A 23,894-nucleotide genomic window follows, 5' to 3' on the forward strand; every position below is an offset into this window, starting at 1 on the left:
TCCAATACATACTTACATTTGTTGCTGGTGTTTATGTGGCGACATCAAGCATACCCTCCAACATTTCTCCCATGAAAATAGGGGTGTCCTATTCCATGACTGTGTCGACCACAGCAAACTATGGCAAGTTCTTAAAGAAATGGGAGTGCCTGATCACCTCATCTGTCTCCTGAGAAATCTCTATGTGGGACAAGAAGCTACAGTTAGAACTGGATATGGAACAACTGATTGGTTCAAAATTGGGAAAGGAGTACGGCAAGGCTGCATATTGTCTCCCTGCTTATTTAACTTATATGCAGAATTCATCATGCGAAAGGCTGGGCTGGATGAATCCCAAGCCGGAATTAAGATTGCCGGAAGAAATATCAACAACCTCAGATATGCAGATGACACAACCTTGATGGCAGAAAGTGAGGAGGAATTAAAGAACCTTTTAATGAGGGTGAAAGAGGAGAGCGCAAAATATGGTCTGAAGCTCAACATCAAAAAAATGAAGATCATGGCCACTGGGCCCATCACCTCCTGGCAAATAGAAGGGGAAGAAATGGAGGCAGTGAGAGATTTTACTTTCTTGGGCTCTATGATCACTGCAGATGGTGACAGCAGTCACGAAATTAAAAGACGCCTGCTCCTAGGGAGAAAGGTGATGGCAAACCCAGACAGCATCTTAAAAAGCAGAGACATCACCTTGCCAACGAAGGTCCGTATAGTTAAAGCCATGGTTTTCCCATTAGTGATGTATGGAAGTGAGAGCTGGACCATCAAGAAGGCTGATCGCCGAAGAATTGATGCTTTTGAATTATGGTGCTGGAGGAGACTCTTGAGAGTCCCATGGACTGCAAGAAGATCAAACGTATCCATTCTTAAGGAAATCAGCCCTGAGTGCTCACTGGAAGGACAGATCGTGAAGCTGAGGCTCCAATACTTTGGCCACCTCATGAGAAGAGAAGACTCCCTGGAAAAGACCCTGATGTTGGGAAAGATGGAGGGCACAAGGAGAAGGGGACGACAGAGGACGAGATGGTTGGACAGTGTTCTCGAAGCTACAAACATGAGCCTGACCAAACTGCGGGAGGCAGTGGAAGACAGAAGTGCCTGACGTGCTCTGGTTCATGGGGTCACGAAGAGTCGGACACGACTAAACGACTAAACAACAACAACAACAAATTCCATTACTATTACTATTATTACTACTACTACTACTACTACTCTGACGCTGGCTGATCCAGTCATGAGGCAGTGTGGTATAATGGTTAAAGTGTTGGACTAGGACCTTGTCTCTGCTCAGGCATGAAACCAGCTAGGTGACTTCAGGCCAGCCTCTCAGCCTAACCTACCTCACAGGGTTGTTGTGAGGATAAAATGTAATTATTGGGTTACAGTGGACGCTGGGTTGCGAACGTGATCTGTGCGGGAAGCACGTTCACAACCTGCAGTGTCTCGTGTGCGCATGTGCGGGTTGCGATTCAGTGCTTATGCGCGAAGCGCAATTTAGCGCATCTCTGCATGCACGACTGCTGAAACCCGGAAGTAACCTGTTCCGGTACTTCTGGGTTTTGGCATGTCCGTAACCGAAGAAACGCAACCTGAAGCGTCTGTAACCCGAGGTATGACTGTACTATGATATGTAATATGGGCTACTAAATTGAGGGTCAGAGCCAAAAGGTGCACACTCCCAGTATCTAGTTCCCAGTGTAGATAATCCACCGGGGGACTGAAGCAATTTCTAGTTCCAGCCAAGCTGTGGATTTTAAATCAATTGAGAGCCACCTAGTAGATTTTTCAGATCAAAAAACAGACTATGAATATACTGTACAAAATAAAATATTTAAACAATGTTTCAGACCTTGACATGCATAGGCCTCAACCTGCTTGTTTCTGGGGACATCAGCCGGGATGGGGAGCTGCCTGCCTGGGTAGGTGCCATGAGGGAGACAAACGGGAAGCAGCTCCTTCCTCTCCAATCGGAGCCTGGATCTGGCATGCAAAGGAACCACAGAGACAGCTTCCTCATGCAACAGCCCAATATCGGCAGCAGTGGGGGGGGGGGGTGAGGCAGGCATCAGTGGGGGAGCTCCAGCAGCTGACCCAAGATGCTGGGTATTGCTGGTGCTAGATCTGGGCTGGATGCAGAAAGGACCTTTGTTAAGGTTGAACAAAGGCTGCTGTGGGGATAAAATAAACTTTATGCATGGCAGTAACCTCAACTAACGTTTTCTGCTGATGGAACACATAGTGACTGCTGGCATGGCAGGGCTTCTGGGGCAGCCTGTGTCTTGCAAGGAGGATCCCAGCTCCAACACCAGACGCCTCCAGTTGAATGCATGAGGTGACAGAGGAGGGAAAACCTTTTTGGATTGACTGAAACCACGGGATTCAAGTTACAAGAAAGGCAACTCCGACTAAATGTCAGGAAGAACTTTCTGGCAGTTAAGAGCAGTGTGACAGTGGAACGGTCTCCCTCAGGAGGTGGTGGACTCTTCTTCCTTGGAGGCTTTTAAGCAGAGGTTGGAGGGCCATCTGTCTTAGATGTTTGAGTTGAGATCCAAGGGACGAAGGCTCAGAGCCCAGGGAAGGGTAGCGGATGATGAATGGTCAGAGGGAGAAGAGGGAGCAGACAGGGAGGAGGAAATGTCAGAAGCTGAAGAGGTAACAGGCCTTAGTGCAGGGGTCGGCAACCTAAGGCCCATGGGCCACAAGTGGCCACAGGGGTAATTTAAATGGCCCATGAGCTGCCCCCAAACCGAGCTGCCCGCTCAGCGAGTCCCGACGCGCTGTGCTAAACCGGTGCGGCGCCTTGTTTCCGTGGCACTGAAAATCGTGTCTGTACAGACGCCGGAAATTGCAGGCGTGCACGCGATCCAGCCCACAGAGGGATCTCTGCTGGAGTGAACCAGCCCAGACAAAGAGTCTGTGGCAGAGAGCAGTCCAGAATCAGATCAACCGGCAAGAGTTGCTGTGCTCACTAGGCTTGGCCTCTTGAGCTGTTTATTTCTTTGAATAAGTTAACTTTACTGACGCCATGTGAGTTATTACTGACCTGCTCCTGGCACACACACCCAGACACTGACTGTAGGGATTGAACCCAGGACCGTCTGCATGCAAAGCAGCTGTTCTGCCACTGTCAACTTGTCAACCACTGCTGTGCACCGAGAGAGGACAAACAGTTCTGTCTGGCTACCCCTTCACACCAGAATATGCCTGGTCAGTTCAGGGTTTTGTATTCTGTGGCCATCATCACCTTCCCTGCTAAGGCCTTTCTAGGGGAAAATAGCAACCAAAATACCACACATACATCAGAAGAGCCTGCTGCTGGATCAGGCCAGTGGCCAATCTAGTCCAGCATCCTGTTCTCACAGTGACCAACCAGATGCTCCTTTTGGGAAACCTGCAAGCAGGATCCGAGCACAAGAGCAGCCCTTTCCCTTCCTGTGGTTCCCAGCAACTGGCATTCAGAAGCATCACTGCCTCCGACCGAGCCATCCTGGCTGGTAGCCATTGGTAACCATTCCCTCCATTCCTTCGTCTTCTTATGAAGCCATGCGAATTGGTGCCCACACATTTTGTTTGGCCTGAGACATTTTTCTGCCTGTGGTGACAGAGAAACCTAGAATTGTAGGGCTGAAGGGACCCCAAGGGTCATCTAGCCCACATATCCCCCTGAAATGGAAGAAGGGAGCACACATACACTGGTTCCATGTACGGAGTCCAGCTGGAGGGGTGACTGGGTTTTATTCTAGCTCCACCAACTCTGGGGGCTGCAGACTAGCTTAGGGGGCTGCAGTGTAGCCTGCATGGCCCCCAAACGGTTCTGTCCTCCAGTTCCTTCCAGCCGCCCCCCTACTTTAGCACCTGAAGCAGCCTCGTCTCCCTGCCTAACAGAAAGGCCAGCCCTTTCTCTCTTTCTTTGGCCTTCACTATATCACAGGCCTAGATGCATAGCAAACATATTTGGGGAGTGGATGCAAGGAGACAAAGACTGGGAGCAGAATCAGAAAGGGCTTGTGGGGTGGGATTGTAGGGTTTGAAACAGCAGTCAAATACAACATTCCTAGAGGGGACATAAAAAAGGGGATGTCTGGACCAGCCAGTTGGAACTTCCTGTTTCCTCCTGGGCAAACTTCCTCTACATGTGACCAGAGGTGGGAGTGACCTCACCTGTGGGAGTGGGAGTGAAGAAAATGCAGAAAAGTACAGAAATTGATTTTTATGTCATTTACACTGGCCATTCCCACAAAACCTAGTTACCACACAAACATTCTGGCATTGGTAATCCAATTAACACAGCCTATGCCTTAATAAGTGTGCTAGTCTGCAAAACAGACCATATTACCATTTAGAGACCATATTATGAAAGGGTGCTTGTTGGATTCAGGGCGTGAATGTAAGCCAAGCCCATCTGCCCCCCCAGCTTTTCAAACAGAAAGGGAAGAGGTGATTCCATTGCTGTGTCCAGATCCCTGTCCCTGGGCAAAATTTCAGCTGTAACATGCTGCAAACTTGCAGAAATGGAAGTGACAAGATTCTGTGACGAGCTGGGCAGACTTCTCCCTTGCGGGCTCTTGCATCTTTTTTTTTTTTTTTTTTTTTTTTTTTTGCATGACTGCTGTATTTCAGGAACAGTTCAAGTCAAGCTGCCATCTTGCTGGCAGAGCCACTGCCAGTCAGTGTGGAAAATAGTGAGCCGAATGGACCAATAGTGTTAGGAAGCTTCTGATGTCTCATCTGGTCCAAGTCCAATAAATTGCAGGTGATGCTTCCAGGCTCCTTTTGCTTTCCTGATTGACAAGAGGCGTTTGGGCATAAAAGAGGTCTAAGGCCACATTCTTCTGCTCTTCCTCAGACCTAACTAGTGGATAGCCCAGTAGCTTCAAGGCATCCTTACAGACCTCTTGCAGCTTTGCTATTTGGAGATAAGGAAGGGCCTTCCTCCAAGCCTGTGACACATTCACTGCATCCCTGGAGTCAACATCAAAGGCCTGCTTGCCAAGGCCCTGCCCATGGGTGATGTTGTGCACCCAGGACTGAAGGTTAGGAGAGAAGGGCAGTCCTGCAAAACTGTAGAGCTGAGCAGCTTTGGCCAAGGGATTGCTGGCAATATCTTCATACCGCACCAAGAGGTAGCGATCTTGGAGGGTGCTGGGAAGGGCCTGTCTGCCTTCAGTGTAAACCTCAACATGACTTTTGCAAATCTCCCGCATGGCAGCGTAGGGCTCGGTATCCATTGCATTCCTCTTGTGTCTCAGCACAATCCTTGTGTCCCGGGCCAGGCTACCTTCTGTGTTCTTGCGAGAGTGGAAAACGGCTCTGGGGTCACGGACCAGGTGGATGATTTTGAGGTTCAGAGAGGGGTCCTTAAGGAGAGGATAGAGCACCTTGAGGTCAAAGATCCGGACCACCTTCAGGACAACATGGCTGTAAGACCTGCAGGCCTCTTCGACTTTGCTGAAGGGGGATTTCCTACAGAGCATCTTGCAGGCATGCTTGGAGATGAAGTCACTGCGCTGGAAGGAGTTGCACACTGGTGGGGAACACAAAGCCCGGCTGACCTCCCACTGGAAGAGTTCTGACACATTTCTCTTCTGTGGAAGGTAGGCATCGAAAACTGACATGTCACACTTGAAGACTGACCGGATGAGGTCCCGCACCGCCATGTGCAGGACCTTGGCGCTGTTTTGGTACATGGTTGCCCAGACGTGCCAGGCTGGCTCCATCATGTAGAAGACATCAGGGTGTTGGCTGAAGAGCTGCCCGACAAAGGAAGACCCTGACCTCCAGGAGGAGACGATGAGAATGTGCACCTGGGATGGCTCCTGCACCAGGGGACATTTCCTGCCATGAAGCTGAAACCAGAAGGTGAGGGCAATGACCTGTATCGCCAAGATCACAAGAACTATTAACCTGGTCAGCTTCAGCATGGCAGCCCAAAGCCTTGAGGGTGGGTAAAGAGAGAGAAAGAGAACACATTTCAGAGAATTGAACCACTATGCTCCTAGAGCTAAGACCTTTCAACACCCATCCTGTATTCAGAACTGGAGAGCTGTTTGAGCGCTAACTGGAAAAGCACTTGTAGACAGGCTAAGTAAGGGCTGATCAAATCCATTGGTTTTGATCAGCTTGGACAACTCGGACAAATTCTGGCTTTTGCAAATAAGTTGGCCAGAACAGATAATGTTCTTAGGTCCATGATGTTTTCTAAATATACATGTGCATATTCAGCTGTCACTTTGAAAGGGTGTGTTGTCAGTCATATAAAGAAAGGTTAAATAGGAATTGTAGAGAAACAACTGACCTGATGGCAACCTGGGAATTGGGTCTGGGCAGAAGACAAAATGGCAGGGGATATGGGTCTAGGCAGCTCCTGAGAGCCCCACTTCATAAAGATGTGCTCAAAACAGCATATTGATGGTACTGCATCCCAAGCATCCTGATTAACCCATTATGGCACATCAACAAAAACCTTTCTCCACAATGCTGGAGGGGTGGCAGCAAAATGAGGACATTCTGCTACACATGGTGGCATTGCCCCTGGATCTGTGTGCTCTGGGCAGGGATTCTTGCTGAAATTGCAGGAATTATGAAGCAACCAATAGATCCTGATCCCACTGTAGTCCTTTACTACCCTATTTTGTCATAGCTATCTCATGGTATTTCTCCTGGATCTTACCCGTCTGGAAATTGCTCATCAGTGGCAGTCTCAGGTTGGATGAAGTATGGCAAATTGCACTATCATAAAAGTAACACAGAAGCAGTAAAGATGCAAGAACACAGAATTCTATGCAGAGCGGTGCAGGGCGACCATTTTGTTGACACATGGTTTCTCTTCACAGCATATATGGGAGGGAGAACACAAGATGAGACTTTTGGAAAGACCTTCTCCCACATTTATATCACTGCTATCCTTAGCAGGGAGTACTCCAAATTATTACTCTTAAACTCTTTGAATTGCTCAGAAATTATTCCTGGGCACCATGTTCATTTCACTGGTTTTGAAGAAACATACATACCGCTAGTTCCTGAACTGAGTGAGGAGTTGGCAGGGGAGGGGTCAGAGCTTGGCAGTCTCTGAGGTTTTTGGTGGGAGCTGTCTCAGAGACCAGGGGAGCAAATGCCTATAGCCACTAATGCTGCCATCCCCAAAGGGAAATCAATGCCCTTATGCTTTTAAAATAGACATCCTTCTGGGAATTCCATACCTGTGGGGTGGGGAAGAGGCTGCATTGTGGCATGCAGTGCCAATCCCACCGTGTTGCTTGCATTATAGATGCCACCTGACCTTTTTAAAATGGGAATGCAAGGGGGAATTACAAGCTGGTTAGCATAATGTTGGTTCTGAGTAAACAGGTGGAAAGCATTATCAAACATAAAATTATTAAGCAATATAGCACAGAACAGGTGCAAGAGGCACTTTTGGGAATCTAAGAATCTCTTATGATCATCACAAAATATCAGTGTCAAATAATAAGAACTGGTGAGCCTCAGAATCAACAATAGGCAAGCACCTAAACACCCCCAAGTGCAAATAAAGCATGTGTTCACGCACACACATGCGCACGCACACGCACACATGCACACACACTACATCCAAAAAACCTCACCAGATGCTCCTGAATCACTAAAGGCTTCTGAGCTTCCTCCAGAGAAGCAATAGACCTGCTATCTCAGCCCTTCAATCTCAGAAGCCAGTCTCGTGCAGCCAGGGCAAATTAATACCTAAGGCATCTGGGAAGGCAAGCTAGCTAGCTAGCTAGCAATGCCTCTTCTGCACAGATGAAAACATCCAGTCAAGAAAGCAAAACCCCAGGTTGTTGGCAGCCTCAACACGGGAGCAGAAACAGAGCCTCTTGAACAGACGAACCATGCAAGGTGTTCCCTCCCCTTTCCACACACGTCAGTTTCACACACTGCCGGGTTAATTCCAAGAGGGGCAGCTGTGTCAGAACAAGCTGCAAGAGCATATTCTGCCCAACGGGCTCTCAGCAGTCCGGATCTGACACCTGGGAGTTTTAGGAAGGCCTATATGAATGTGCTGTGGGTTAAACCACAGAGCCTAGGACTTGCCGATCAGAAGGTCGGCGGTTCGAATCCCCGCGATGGGGTGAGCTCCTGTTGTTCGGTCCCAGCTTCTGCCAACCTAGCAGTTCAAAAGCACAAAGTGCAAGTAGATAAATAGGTACCGCTCCAGCGGGAAGGTAAACGGAGTTTCTGTGTGCTGCTCTGGTTTGCCAGTCTTGCTGGCCACATGACCTGGAAGCTGTCTGTGGACAAACGCCGGCTCCCTCGGCCAATAAAGCGAGATGAGCACCGCAACCCCAGAGTCGGTCACGACTGGACCTAATGGTCAGGGGTCCCTTTACCTTTACCTTTATATGAATGTACCCACAATATTTTTGTGTGGCTGGGAACAGTTCCCTCCCTGCTGCATCTTCCACTGGGCTCCCACCCCGTTACCCTCCCTTGGACTTCTCCTTCTGTGGCCACTGCATTCACCAGCTGCTTAAGCAGAGGACAGCCCAGGGCTGCACATCTGGTGGCCAGTGTATAGCTTCTCTGCAGTGAAGGAAGCAACTGCCCTCTTTGCCTCTCATCTTCCAGGGGCCGTTGGGGCAACGCCTTCCATCTTGTGGGAAGAAGGGTGGGGTTTTATTTCACTTGTTAAGCAGGCAGTAAAATACCCTGCAACGCACCCCTAGGCCCTTACCTCTGCTGTTCCTTATGCCAGGTCCCTGGCAGAGTTTTCATCCTATAGGGATCACTTGTTAATGCAAGTCAGTGTCTCCCTCTTTGATCCTGGGCATCCAAGCAGCATGGCGGAAACAGACACATGCTCTCCCACTGGCAGGCGCACACTTTTCTCCCACAGAGCTTCTCGTCTCACTCACCTCCCGTTGATCCAGGGGCCTCCTGGGGTCGCAAGCCCAGCTTCCTTGAGGAGCCACAAGCAACAGGAAGAGCTGGTTGTTCCCTGGCAGCAGATCAGCCCAGTCCTGCACTGCTGGGTGCTGTGTGGTGTGAAGGCTGCTGTCAGGAGGAAAGGAAGGAACTCCCAGGAGAGTCACCTGCTCCAACCTATGGAGGTGTGTGCTGAGAGGGCGGGGGTAGGAAAGAGCTATTTGGCCAGCACAGCTCTTCTGTGCGGAGGAAACAAAAGATGCCTGCAGGAAAGAGGGTTTGTATCCCAATCCCAGGGCAGTGTGACACAATGCCCTGAGGTGCTGCTGCCCACCCATGCCAGCCCAAAGCTTCACTGCAGCCTGGTGCAGCATCCAAGGCATGGCAGGCTCCCCTCTTGACTGCCACCACCAGAGACCCAGAGCCACCTGGCAAAAGAGATGTAGCAGAGCTGCAAGACCACCTTCATGGCCAATGTCCACACCCTCTCTGGCAACCCTTGGTGCTCCTTCTCTCTGGGTCACAGACTTCCAAAAGAGCAGCTCCAGAGGGCGCTGCCCTACTGCTGCCCTCTGCCCAGGTGCCTCCCAGCAGGGTGGGAGCCGGGCAAGCTGCAAGGGCTGCTACATTGAGATCCAGGGAAAGGCCGTGCCTCTTGTTCCCTGGAGAGGTAACCTTGCTGCTGGGCATTTGCCTATGGGTCTGTGCATGGGCAGAGAAATGCAGAAAGGGGGGGGCACTACATAGGCAAGTGCTCACTGGTTGGGTAACTTGGTACTGTAGTCCAAAATGCTAGGAAACATAGATGCTAAGAAGCTTTCCTTGTCCCCCTCCCCTCTTTGACTCTTGTGATCTCTTTTATGCGGGCATGCCTTGCCTTTTGATCTAGCAGAGTCTGCATAGGGCAGGAGAAGGCTTGGCCTTGGAGGGAGAAGGATGGGCAAGGGAAGGGGCAGGAAAAGTGAGCAGCCCCTGAACTTGGCATCAGCCAGAAGCTTCTATAGGAAGATTAAATCTGACTCTGCGGGGATCTAGCACACCCTGTAAACCAAACCCTTCCTGCTAAGACATCAGTCTCCGTCCAACAGTAACCTTATGCTGGGAGACTGGAAAGCAGCCAGGCCTGCTCCAGGAGGCTGAGAGCCCAGGGGTGGCTGAATGGGCAGTGATGGATGGGCAGGAAGGGCCGGGCTCCTTCTACTGCCAAGCACAGAGGCTGAGGCTTCCTCCCCGCACTTGGGCTTTTGTTTTTGTTCAGCTATCCGGCTGGTGGCTACTGATGTAGGACAGGCATCCACACTGCCTAAGGATTTGTCCACACTTTGTTTGTCCTGTGCCTAAAAGGTGTGTCCAATAGGTTTTCATCGTCATCATCAAACCTTTTATTGGCATCACATACAAACATCCATAGCAAATTAGTACAGAATTACCGCCTTCCCAGTGACACAAAACATTTGTCAGATGAAGGAGGCAGACAAGTCTAACATTACATGTCTAGGTCTCCAGGGAGATCAGACGTCTGCAATGTGTTTCGACAGCAAAAACCAGATAAAGATATTTAGCCACTAACTTGGTGAGCTCCTGATTATTCCCCAAAAATAGAAAATATATGACCTCTAACTCTAGTTTCCATTTGGGGATGCAGAGTTGATCTAGGAACTGCTGGCTGAGACCAACATATAGTTTACATTTAAGAACCATATGTGTAAGAGTTTCCACCTGATGGTCTTCACATGGGCAAATTCTTTCTCCTTCTACCATTCTCGAGAACCTTCCTCATAGGAGGTTTGAAGGATTTGAATTAAACCTGGCCAGCAAAAAAGCTCTTCTTTCTTGAGGATTAAGCAAAAATTCAAGATAATTGTGGTTAATTTCATGTGCCCAAGAAAGTTGAAAGTTAAGAGGGGAGCATGTTTTCTCTGCTGCTGCTGCTGCTGTTAGTTCCTGGTGTTCAATGTCCCACAACCTAGTTTTTATTATAGCCTTGGCAGATGGTGGAGACATTGATTGCAAAGATTCCACTGACAGCCCAAGTTGCTGTACCTTTATGTTAAACCATTGTAGCCCTAGGGAAAGAAAGGGATCTAGCAAAACTTCACTAAGGAGAGGATCTTTATCTGTTGTGAGGCAGATGTTTAACCAGCATGTAAGAAATCTCGCCCAGCTATGGTCTCTATCTTGTGTTGACCTCCCTCTAGACACAAGGCTGCAAAGGCTACGCAATGTGGGACGGCAAAATTCTTAAAAAGGAAAGCTGCCTGCACTCGTTCTACCCTGGCAGCCAGACTGGAATGCCATAGAGCAATTGAGCTATAACTTTGGCACTGAAGACCTTGAGGGCAGAGGGGATATGTGAATTACCTCTTGTTATAAAGAAACACATTATGGCCTGCATAGACATCTTACTGGCATTCACTGCCGTTGCACGGTGCGAGGACCATAGTAGCCCATTATGGAATGTGATTCCCAGGTAGTTGAATTCGAATACCTGCTGGATGTGTTTTCCACCAAATACCCAGCTATAGATTTTGCATGAATTCCCCAAAACCATTATTTTGCTTTAATCAAAGTTCATGCATAATTTCATTCTGGACAGATAGTCAATACAGTAATTTTACAAACGTTTTAGCCCAATTCTTGTCTGTGAAAGCAAAATCATATCATCTGCGTATAGAAGGATGGGAATGCTTGATGCGTTGAGTTTTGGGCTGTGGGCATCCACCTGTTTTAGTAAAGAAGCGAAGTCCTTAAGAAAAAGATTAAAAAGAGAGGGAGCGAGTACACAGCCCTTTATACCTCTGTTTATAACGACCGGATCTGTCATTACATTCCCTGGTGGTGTTCTTATGCGACAGGTGTTCTTTGTGTAAAGCTTTTTGATCAAGTAAAGTAATCTAGACTTCCGGAGGCGGCGCGAACGGCAATGGCTACCCTCTTCTAACCGGGAGAGGGAAGCTCCGCTGAGAACGGGTCGTCCGCTGCGGCGAAGCGGAGACCCACTTTGGAAAACCACAGGTGGCAGAAGCCTGTGGTCCCGGGACCCGGCGGGCGCCAGGAGCAGTCCCCAAAACGTTGAAGGAACCCCGTAAGGGGCTCCGGATCGCGGAGGGGGTTGTGGCGCTGTGGGTCGTTCTGCGATCAACGGAGCGAAGCCGCGTTGCTGCTGCCGGTGAGCGCTGACCTTTCTTCCTAAACTTCTGATTCGGAAAGCAACAATCCGTGAGTAATAAGGATCTTACAAACTTCGAGACCTAAAGATATTGAATTTGGCTGAAAGCGGAGTGACGAAAAAAGGGAAGTCCGTCTTCCGCTGACACTGAACTTTAAAGCAAAGAGCGGGAGGAGTGGAGGCAAAGAGTGAACTTTTAACTTAATTGATCTGGGCATCCGTGGAAGTTATTTTTAAGCAGAATAAGGACTCTAAGTAATTGATTATATGACTTCTATCTGGACTGTGATACCTTTCTTCCATTTGGATTACAATTTAAGCAAGAAACCCAGGTGCTGGAACTGCCTGAGTAACTGAGCAGTCAGTCTGCAGGGCTGGATACTTTGAATTTAAACTTTGAAACAATCTGAGGGAGTTTGGACTGGCTATTTTGAAACACCTTTTGGAACACCAGTAAGCACTGTTTGAAACACTGTGGCTTTTTAAATATTAACTCTGCTAAAACCTACCCTATTGAAGGCTCCTGGACATTAAATTAGACTTTATTAATTCTATTGGAATTGATTTCTTCCTTAAAGACATTTTAAGCTCCCCCTAGAGGATTTGGGATTTACAGCAGTGACATTGTTTTACTTTCCTTTTCCCGGCCTCCTGTTTGACTGTTACCATCTGGGCCGTAGTTTTCTCATGGGAAAAACTCAGCTTGACCTTGACTCTTAGATGACTTTGGAATGAGTGGCGCAAGAAAAAAGGGACCGAGAACTAGACAAACAACTTTAACAACTTTAACCGCAGCCTCTCAGGCACGTAGATCATCTGTGCCTACTCTGCCTACTTTGCCTATTTTGACTTCTGAGGAAGAAGCTGCTGTTCTGCCACGGGCAGAAACTGAGGAATTACAATTGGAAGAGATGGCCTCAGGAGCAACTGGCTCTATGTTAGAGAAAATTCTTGAAAAATTGGAATCTTTGGATAAAAAAGTTGATCAGCACATAGCTAAAATTGACCAAAACACAGAATGTTTAAATAGATTAACTGGACAAGTCGCACAGAATGTACAAGCAATTGGAGAATTAAAGGAGACTGCAGGTGAAAATCAGAAATTGGCTGAGGATACCAGCCAAAGACTGGGAAAATTAGAAAAAGAGGTAAGACCACTCAGCAAGCAAGTAGGTGAACACCAGACCTATCTTTCTATGATAGAACTGCGGAACAGGGAGACCAATTTAAGGATAAGGTCGGTACCAGAGGTGGAAGAAGACAACCTAGCTGAGTTTCTGACTAAGGAATTTTCCAAGTTTTGGAACTTAGAGGAGAAAGATTTTAAAATCATATCAGCCTTCAGGCTTGGAAGATTTATAAAGAAAGAGAAGCCCAGAGACTGTTTAATAACATTGAGATCAAAAGGAGGAAAGGGACAAGATTTTAGGCCTGCATTACGGAAAGTCACTGGATATTCTGGACAAAAGAATTGAAATTTACAAGGATATTCCTAAACAGCTGTTGGACCTTAGATCTGACTATTTGGAACTAGCAAGACTGTTGAGGAGCAACTCAATCATCTTCAGGTGGGAGTTTCCTCAAGGATTATCTTTCACTTTTAGAGGGAAGAAGATTAAAATCAGAACACTGGAAGATAGAGACAAGTTTCTGATCGCCTACAGAGAGGACCTTCAAAAAGGACTTGAACTACCTTCGGGGCCTGGAGCACCAGGGGTGCCTGCACCCTCGGATCCTGAAGATCCAGCGAACAAGGTACCACCCCTAGAAAAATAACCAGATTTATTCAGGATGTCTCTGCAACTTTTGAGCTGGAACATAAATGGCTGTAACATCCCGGAAAAAAGGAGGAAAATTTTTCATATATTAAAGAAGGAACAATTGGACATTATTTGCTTACAAGAAACACATGTGACTAGGCTCCATAGAAAAGTATTAATAAACAAAAGACTTGGTCAGGAATTTATATCTTCAGACAAAGTAAAGAAGAGAGGCGTGGTGATATATGCAAAAGAGAGCCTGTCACCTAAATTTTTATTTAAAGATGAACATGGAAGAATCTTGGCAATCGAAATACAACATCAAGGAGAAAAGATTCTGATATTAGGAATTTATGCACCAAATGAAGGGAAATCGGAATTCTTCAAGAAGTTGCATGAGATTATGCTGGATTATCTGGATTATGACAACATCATCATGATGGGAGATATGAACGGGGTCGTATCAACTAACATGGATAAGTCACAAAGCCAAAATGTTACAAAAGATGGCAGACTACCAAAGACCTTTTTTGAATTGACAGACAATATGGACTGGATTGACATTTGGAGAACGAAGAACCCCTTGGGAAAAGAAGGAACATTTTTCTCTGAAGCCCAGCTGACTTGGACAAGAATCGACCAAATATGGATAACTAGAGGTCTGGCACCCAAGGTCAGAAAGGTGGAAATCTGCCCAAAAACCTGCTCCGACCATAACGCACTGAAAATGGACATGATACTATTACCAACCGGCTCCTTTAGATGGAAGATGAATGACAATTTGTTCAGAGATCAGGAGATTATTAAGAAGGCCCAGAAAGCATTGAAGGATTATTTTGAGATAAATATGAACACTACGGTGGAAAAAAGAATTATTTGGGACGCAAGTAAAGCTGTGATGAGGGGGTTCTTGATACAACAGAATGCTGTAAGGAAGAGGATACAAAATGACAGAAAAGATAAGATTTTGGAGAAAATAAAAGAACTAGAGAAGAAGTTAAGACTAAATCCGAAGTCACAGCCGATCTTGAGAGAAATCAAACTTCATCAAGCACAATATTCTAAACTGATAAACCAGGAAATAGAGTGGAAGATTAAATTAATGAAACAAAAAACTTTTGAATCGGCAAACAAATGTGGGAAACTGCTAGCTTGGCAGTTGAAGAAGAGACAAAAAATTAAATACAGTTACAAATTTGGAAATTGAAGGAAGAAACATTCAGAACCCCAAGGAGATTAGAAAGTGTTTTCAGAAATATTTCAAAAAATTATATACTCAAGGGCCGCAGGATGAGGTTGAGATTAAACAATTTTTGGAGAAAAATGGACTTAAAAAACTGTCACAAGAAAATAGATCACTCCTGAACAGTAAAATAACATGTCAAGAGATTGAAAATGCCATTCAGAACATGAAATTGAGCAAATCTCCAGGGCTAGATGGGCTAACCTCCAAGTATTATAAGACACTAAAAGACTACTTGATACAACCATTGATGGAGGTTAGCAATGAAATTATGGAGGGGAGGAGGGCACCGGATTCGTGGAAGGAAGCATTCATCACATTAATACCTAAATCGGATTCTGAAAAGACACAACTTAAGAACTACCGTCCCATCTCCCTGTTAAATGTGGATTACAAAATATTTGCAGATGTCCTGGCAAATAGATTTTAAAAAGTTTTAAATGAAGTAATTCATAAAGACCAGGCAGGCTTTCTCCCAGGTAGACACATGTTTGCTAATACAAGGAACATTATTGACATTTTGGAACTTTTGCAAACAGACATAAATACAAAAGCAGTGCTAATTTTCATAGATGCGGAGAAAGCCTTCGATAATATCTCTTGGAAATTTATGAAGGGAAACTTAAAAGAAATGGGAGTGGGTCGGGGTTTTGAGAATGGGATTGATGCAATATATTCAGAACAAAAGGCTAAATTGATAGTAAACAATGTGGTTACAGAAGAGTTTAAAATTGAAAAAGGAACACGACAAGGCTGCCTGATTTCCCCTTTGTTATTTATATCGGTTCTGGAGGTGCTCTTGAATATGATTAGAGGGGACCGGTTGGTGGAAGGGATTCAGGTCGGAGCGAAACAATATAAACTTAAAGCTTTTGCAGATGACCTGGTTCTGACCCTGCAGGAGCCAGAATCTAGTACAATAAGAGTATTACAATTGATTCAAGATTTTGGTCGGGTGGTGGGATTCAAACTAAATAAACAGAAAACTAAGGTGCTGGGAAAAAACCTGACAGATACAGAGTCGGAACGGTTTCAGAGAGAAACAGAACTAACTGTGGTTAAAAAAGTAAAGTACCTAGGGGTAAATATAACAGCAAAGAATCTGAGTCTATTTAAGGACAACTATGAAAAATGCTGGTCTGAAATTAAGAGAGACTTGGATAGTTGGACAAAATTGAAGCTTTCCTTGTTAGGCCGTATTGCTGCTGTTAAGATGAATGTATTGCCAAGAATGTTGTTTTTGTTCCAAACATTGCAGATTGTGGACAAGACGGAGTGCTTCCGGAAGTGGCAGAGAGATATATCTAAATTTGTCTGGCAGGGCAAAAAGCCCAGAATTAAGTTTAAGATACTAACTGACGCAAAAGAAAGAGGGGGCTTTGCCCTGCCAGACTTAAAGCTGTACTATGAAGCCGCAGCTTTCTGCTGGCTAAAAGACTGGCTACTTCTCGAAGACACTGATGTACTGGACCTGGAAGGTTTTAACAACGCTTTTGGTTGGCATGCATACTTATGGTATGACAAGGTTAAGATCAATAAGGTCTTTAAGAACCATATTGTCAGGAAAGCAGTATTTAATGTCTGGACAAAATACAAAGACTTATTGGAAAACAAAACTCTGAGGTGGCTTTCACCTCTGGAAGCCAAGGCCCGAAAAAGACCCAATATGGAGGCCAAATGGCCAAAATATTGGGAAATATTAGAAAAAGATGAAGATAATTGGAAATTGCAGAGTTTGGAGAAAATGAAGGATAAAGTGCGAGACTGGTTACACTACGCTCAGATTAAAGAAGTCTTTAAAAATGATAAAAGGATAGGGTTCCAGGTGGAGAAATCGAAGTTGGAAACAGAATTGTTAGAACCAAAGACTAAGGTATTATCAAGAATGTATAACTTGCTGTTAAAATGGAATACACAAGACGAAGTGGTTAAATCGGTTATGATAAAGTGGGCTCAGGACATTGGGCATAATATTATGTTTGAGGACTGGGAAAGGTTGTGGACCACTGGGCTGAACTTCACTGCATGTAATGCTCTGAAGGAAAATGTAATGAAAATGATATATAGATGGTACATGACCCCAGTTAAACTTGCCAAAATATACCATTTGTCTGATAATAAATGTTGGAAATGTAAAGAACATGAAGGAACATTCTTTCACCTCTGGTGGACCTGCCCTAAAGTGAAGGCCTTCTGGGAAATGATATATAATGAGCTGAAGAAGGTATTTAAGTATACCTTTACTAAGAAACCAGAGGCCTTCCTTCTGGGTATTGTCGGCCAGAAGGTGTTAAAGAAGGACCGAACATTCTTTATGTATGCAACAACGGCAGCAAGGATACTCATCGCTAAGAATTGGAAAACTCAAGATCTACCCACACTGGAAGAGTGGCAGATGCAGCTGATGGACTATATGCAACTGGCCGAAATGACTGGTAGAATCCGAGATCTGGGAGAAGAGAGGGTTGAGGAGGACTGGAGGAAATTCAAGATTTATTTACAAAAATATTGTAATTTGGTTGAATGCTAAGAAGGATGCTAGATCATAAATAACTGCCTACCATTGAATTAGATCTGATTTTGACGATAAGTGAGAATAAGGAAAATATAAATTTTTTGGAGAATTGTTAGATTTTATTTAAATGAGCAGAGATAATATTGTAAACAAGTGGGTAATTTGCTTGGAAAAAAGATTTTTTGTAACGATGTAAGTGCGAGCGGGAGATGCGAGGGAGTCCAAAGAAGCGACAAAATTATGTTATGATATAAGTAATGTTGTTTAATATTTACGCATTTGTATTCAAAAACCTTAATAAATATGCATTAAAAAAAACACAAGTAAAGTAATCTAGGTTCTAGGCCCATTGTCTCCACTTTGGACCATAACAGCCCCCTGTTGACAGTGTCAAAAGCAGCCTTGATATCCAGGAAGGCCACATAAAGACATTCTTTATGAAGTCGCTTTATTTAGCCACTAAGTACAAGCGACTTCATAAAGAATGTCGCTTGTACTTAGTGACTAAATGAAATAACACCAAACAGTTGCGTAAAGTAGATTTCCTCGGCCTGAACCCTGCCTGCTCTGGACCTATGATATTATTCTCATCAAGCCAGGTAGTTAGTTTATTTAACTGATATTTAGCATACAATTTCCCAATGTTTGACAGTAGACTTGTTGGTCGATAATTAGATGGCAGCTTTTTGTCACCCTTTTTAAAGATTGGGATAATTATAGATTGCTGCCATGAGTTTGGTATGATACCAGATCTATCTATCATAGTGAATAGTTCCGCTAGTATCGGAGCCCACCACTCTGGCTTGGCTTTGATCAATTCAGATGGAATAGCATCAGGGCAGGCAGCCTTTCCTGCTTTCATCTGGTCAATTAAAGTTATAACTTTGGTGATGGAGACAGGGGCCCACTCATCCACGAAAGTAAAATTGGCATGGTCCTGACTATCAGGTGGAATACAGTCATTGAAGAAAACCGCCCTAAAATGCTCTACCCATGACAATGATGGAATCAACGTCAGCAAATCATCCTGTGTCTGTGGGGAGTCTGCTACAGCCTTCCAAAATTTCTTATGATCTTTCTTTAGGATGGTTGAGAGTAGCATATCCCAACATGCCTGACTATATCTTATCCGGCTGAGCTGGATAGTTTCCCTAAGTTGTCGAGATCTGGAGAAGTAAATGTCAGGCAATCGAGAGCTGCCTGTCTCTCTGAACTCTCTATAGGTTCTCCTGACCTCAGTTTTAATTGCTATGATTTCTTTGTCAGTCCAATCGTCAATCCCCCTCTTCTTAGGTGGCCTGTGCAAGTGTAAATGAGACAGTTCTTAAAGTGTCAATAAATTCCTCAAACCGAGTCACTCCAACAACAGAGGAAAGTTCACCTTTCTCTACCGAAAACAAATGAATCACATGGTCAAAATTTGGAAAAGAGATAGTGTATGCTCGTTAACTTGTATCCTTGCGTGCTGGAGACTCGGTTCCTGAGGGGATGGATTAATTAACTGTTCTGACTTCCTTGATGTAAAGACAAGTTTGCGATGTAGAGGGAGATGGTCACTGAGCATAGGATCACCTATGTAAAGCTCAGCCACGTAGGGCATCAAATTAGTGGGTATCAGAATATAGTCCACCATACTATTTCCCTGCAGGGAGATATAGGTAAAATTCCCAGATCCTTCCCAATCAGTTAGCCAATTGAGCCACATCAGGGCCCTGGTGGTGGTCAGCTTGGTGAGTCGCAGACCAGCCAAATTAATTACTGGGATCTATGTTCCCAAACACGGGTGGCGCTATGGGTAAAACGTCAGCGCCTAGGACTTGCCAATCGTCAGGTCGGCGGTTCGAATCCCCACGGCGGGGTGTGCTCCCGCTGCTCGGTCCCAGTGCCTGCCAACCTAGCAGTTCGAAAGCACCCCCGGGTGCAAGTAGATAAATAGGGACCGCTTACTAGCAGGAAGGTAAACGGCGTTTCCGTGTGCTGCGCTGGTTCGCCAGATGCAGCTTCGTCATGCTGGCCACGTGACCCGGAAGTGTCCTCGGACAGCGCTGGCCCCCGGCCTCTTAAGTGAGATGGGCGCACAACCCTAGAGTCGGACACGACTGGCCCGTACGGGCAGGGGTACCTTTACCTATGTTCCCAAAAAACAGAAGTCTGGAAGAACAGAGGTATCCAAGATCTCCCATGCTTTTGTATACACTTCTCACCCTTGGCCTAGGTTTTCCACTAGGCCCATGCTTTCTAGGCACAGGTCTGAGTATTTTTTCTGTTTGGCCTGCTGCTTTCCCTGAGAAAACCCACTGTTTCAGAGCTGAATCGGAGTAAACATCAACCTGAAGAAAACCCAGTTGCCATTTGCTATGATTCAGTGGTAAAGAACAGGTTTCCCTGGGGGTAAGCGGTGGAGCAAGCAGAAGTGTGGACGAGCTCACAGTGGGGTGAGCTCATGGTGGGGCGTTGGACAAAATGACCCAATGGTTTTCTTCCAGTCCTGACGCTTGACAAAATTCCTCCTCTAACTGTGATATTTGCGAAACGGATTGTCTGACATTACTGGCTTTGTGAACACAAAGTACAGGAAGATTAACTTCTTGGATCAAATGACAGAAAAAGAGATTAGCGCAAAGGTAGGGACCCAAATACAAGCAAATTGATGGGAGGAGAATGAATGAAATCTTCAACGGCTGCTGCTTGGGGGAGAGCTATCCGTAAGGGTAAGCTTCTCTGGGCAAGTTCATGGATGGTGGATGAAATACACTTGGAGTCGAGTGTGAATTTCATGCTCTTTATTCAGCTCATAGTAGCAATGAATGAAACTTTCCCCAAAATGTCTAGCTATATATACATTATTTACACAATGGGCCCCGCGTGATTGGCTGATTCCAGTCTGCTCCTGTAGGCCAATCAGGTTGCTGATTCACTTCATCCAGGAGCCTGATTGGCTGCTCCTGCAGGCCAATCAGGTTGCTGATTCACTTCATCCAGGAGCCTGATTGGCTGCTCCTGCAGGCCAATCAGGTTGCTGATTCACTTCCACCTGGAGCTGGATTGGGTGGCTCCTGTGGACCAATCAGACTGCTGTATTCTGGATCCTATTGTTCTAGGATTCAGCTCAGTACACCCAATACTAAGAACTTATCAAGAATGTATAACTTGCTGTTGAAATGGAATACACAGGATGAAACGGTGAAATCAGCTATGATTAAATGGGCACAAGACATCGGCCATGATATTATGTTTGCTGACTGGGAACAGTTATGGACTACCGGTATTAAATTTACTGCATGTAATGCTTTAAAAGAAAACATTATGAAAATGATCTATCGGTGGTACATGACCCCAGTCAAGCTTGCAAAAATTTATCATTTGCCTAACAATAAGTGTTGGAAATGTAATGAGACTGAAGGCACTTTTTACCACCTTTGGTGGACCTGCCCAAAGATTAAAGCTTTCTGGGAAATGATCTATAATGAAATTAAGAAGGTCCTTAAGTGGACTTTTCCTAAGAAACCAGAGGCTTTTCTCTTGGGCATGGTTGGCCAATTGGTGTTAAAGAAGGATAGGATTTTCTTTATGTATGCCACCACAGCAGCAAGAATTCTACTGGCAAAGTATTGGAAGATGCAAGAACTACCTACTCTGGAAGAATGGCAAACAAAGGTGATGGACTTTATGGGACTGGCTGAGATGACGGGCAGAATCCGCGACCAGGGGAAGGAGACAGTGGAAGAGGACTGGAAGAAATTTAAAATATATCTCAAAAACTATTGTAAAATTGAGGAATGCTAAGATGTCATGGGGTAAGAAGCAGAGAATTGCAGCTGTAACTAAAAAACTAAAGGAAATTTAATGAAAGGGAATCAAGACAATTGACTAAAGGGTTGCTAAAGAATCACTAAACAAGGATGCAGGGATGGGGAGGTATGGGGAAGTCAAAAGAAAGAAGGGCATGAAATTATAATTTTGAAGTTATATTGGTTTAATTGTTTTGTATGTTTTTGTCTGTGTTTTGATTTTCCTGTTTTTTTTTGTTTTGTTCTGTTTTTATTATGTGTTTGAAAAACGAATAAAAATTATTAAAAAAAAAAAAAAGGATTCAGCTCAGTACATAACAATGGAAAAGCTTCCACAGTGCTCCCCTTTTTGATGCCCTCAAGTGAAACCAGAATCTCACTGCATCCCAGTGGCATCATGTGGGGGGCAACGGTGGCCATGGCCCCGGGCGCAGAATTCTGAGGGGGAGCAGTCCAGCTCCCCTACAACAGGCTTTCTTGCCAAGGCTGTACGGCTGCCACCTCCCAAACCTGTGAGGAGGTGAGCCATGCCCAGGCCTCCATCTCCTTGCAGCTGGCAAAGGGTCACCAACCCCCTCCCACCAGAGGGAGCTCAGGCGTTTTCCAGCTGGCACCTGACCTTCCCTGGGGTCTTCCTCCCAGCATGTGCTTTTGGACGAGGCATGTACCCTGCAGTGGGAATACAGAGAGGAGAGCCACCCGTTCGCCTAGAACCCGCTGGTGCTCGTCCTCACGCTGCATGACCAAGAGGTGGCGGCTGAAGAAGGGCTGCGCTTGGCACCTCAGTCTGCTCTCCTTCACCCTGCTCCTAGACCTGCTGCAGCTGTGGCTCCAGCACTGCTGGGATGCCACCAAGCGGGACCTCACTGAGCTGAGAGGGCAAACATGGTGACCATCCAACGACCTCTGTAAGGAGCGGGCGCCATAGGGGTGCAGCAAATGAAGTCCACTTGTTGCCTCCAGTGTGATGCCCACAATGAGGTTAGGAGGAGTCATTCTTGCCTTGCCCCAAGTGCTGGCAACATGTGGTACGCCACTGCTGCATCCCAAGGAGGTTGCCTACCAGGGCTGGGCTCTTCCCTCAGGCCCAAATCAGCCCTCATCTCACCCAGCACCAGACAGGATATGCAAGGGCCCTTGGCTGTATCCCAGGAATTTTATCTTGCCATCAGGGAAGTTTTTAATATGTGACATTTTAGTGTATTTTTCATCTTTGTTGTAAGCCGCCCAGAGTGGCTGGGGAAACCCAGCCAGATGGGCGGGGTATAAATAATAAATTATTATTATTATTATCAAAGGGCCAGGAGAGGCAGAAGAACAGCCCAGAAGTGACTCTAGAGAGCCAGAAATGTCGGAATGGAGAGGAACGCAGTGCCATTGGACTGGGCTGCTTTGCAGTGCTGGAAGAAGCAGGAGAAGAGCAGCCTCTGTGCCAAGCCGGTGGGAAGGTCCTGTGCCAGGGCTTGAGAGAGATTCCTGTTAATGTTTGATGGAGCCGAGTTATATGTTATTTGCCAGGGAGTGCCACCAGAGCCCCTGAATAAAATATGTCAACATATTAAAAAAGCACATAAAGAGTTATAAACTGACTCAGTGTTTACAGCTTTCTGTAAAATATGACCTTTTGTAAGAATATTGTCTTCTTTTAAACAGGAAGTTTCTCTTAGGAGGAAAGACTATAGCTGTGTGGCAGAGCAGCTGCTTGGCATGCAGAAGCTGTGCCACATTCAAACACAACACACCTTCCCCAGTAGCATCGCCAGGTATGGCCGGGAATGTCCTCGTTTTGAAACCCTGGAGAGCCACACTCAGTCAGTGTAGACAACTGAGCTAGACACTGTGTACAAGGCAGCTTCCTATATCACTGTGAAACAAATGCAGAGAGGGGAAAATGCAAAGATCCCTTAACCTTTTTATTAGCGGGAGGAAGGGGAACCTTTGTGACTCCATGGGCTAGATCCTTATCCAAATCAGCCTCACAGGCCAAATTTGGTGGAGTGGGAGCACCAACTTGTCAATCACATGATGGCACAACAAAGTCATGTGCAAGGTACTTTGAAGTCCCAAAATCAGGATGTCAAAGTGCTTCCAAAAGAGATGGTTTCTTTTCTCATCCTAGCAGGTGTAACTATAGATCCCCCGCTAAAATTATGGTTTAAAAATCCATCCGTTTCAGTACGAGATTCTGATGCACACACTTTCCTGATTCAGGAATGGGTGTGTCTCAGAACTCCCTGCTAAAAAAGAGAGGGTTGCCGTAGTTTTAGCAGGGGATCCTATGCAAGTTTGCATAGAAACTTCTGCTAAAACAGGGCAGGGGGGAGGCCTCTGTTTTAGCAGGAGGTTGCAGTACAAACCATTTCCTGAATCAGCTGGTGAGTGGAGATTAAGTCCTGCTCAGTTTGGCTGTTCACTGCTGGAAACAGGTGCTCAGTCAACACAAGAGATTCCACCCAACCTCCTTTTTTTGCCATTGCAGGCCCAGTTCACTGAGAAAACGATTACACTAGACCAGTTTGCATTC

The 23,894-nt window shown here is 45.9% G+C and overlaps 1 protein-coding gene across 1 annotated transcript; it reads right to left on the reverse strand.

Moving 5' to 3' along the window:
* Nucleotides 1–4,586: 4,586 nt before the first annotated feature.
* On the reverse strand, nucleotides 4,587–9,012 carry LOC307221845 (carbohydrate sulfotransferase 4-like). Its single transcript, XM_079986565.1, has 2 exons — nucleotides 8,883–9,012; nucleotides 4,587–5,931 (listed from the first exon to the last, which is right to left on the reverse strand). Exon 2 carries the CDS (start codon nucleotides 5,916–5,918, stop codon nucleotides 4,722–4,724), a length of 1,197 nt encoding a protein of 398 aa, XP_079842691.1. The 5' UTR covers nucleotides 5,919–5,931; nucleotides 8,883–9,012; the 3' UTR covers nucleotides 4,587–4,721.
* Between the last annotated feature and the right edge of the window lie 14,882 nt (nucleotides 9,013–23,894).

The sequence above is a fragment of the Podarcis cretensis genome, assembly GCF_951804945.1.
Source record: "Podarcis cretensis genome assembly, chromosome: 8".
Taxonomy (NCBI): domain Eukaryota; kingdom Metazoa; phylum Chordata; class Lepidosauria; order Squamata; family Lacertidae; genus Podarcis; species Podarcis cretensis.

Excerpts from the sequence above, each read along its gene's own strand:
- LOC307221845 (XM_079986565.1), bottom strand. The coding sequence starts at position 5,918 with ATGCTGAAGCTGACCAGGTTAATAGTTCTTGTGATCTTGGCGATACAG.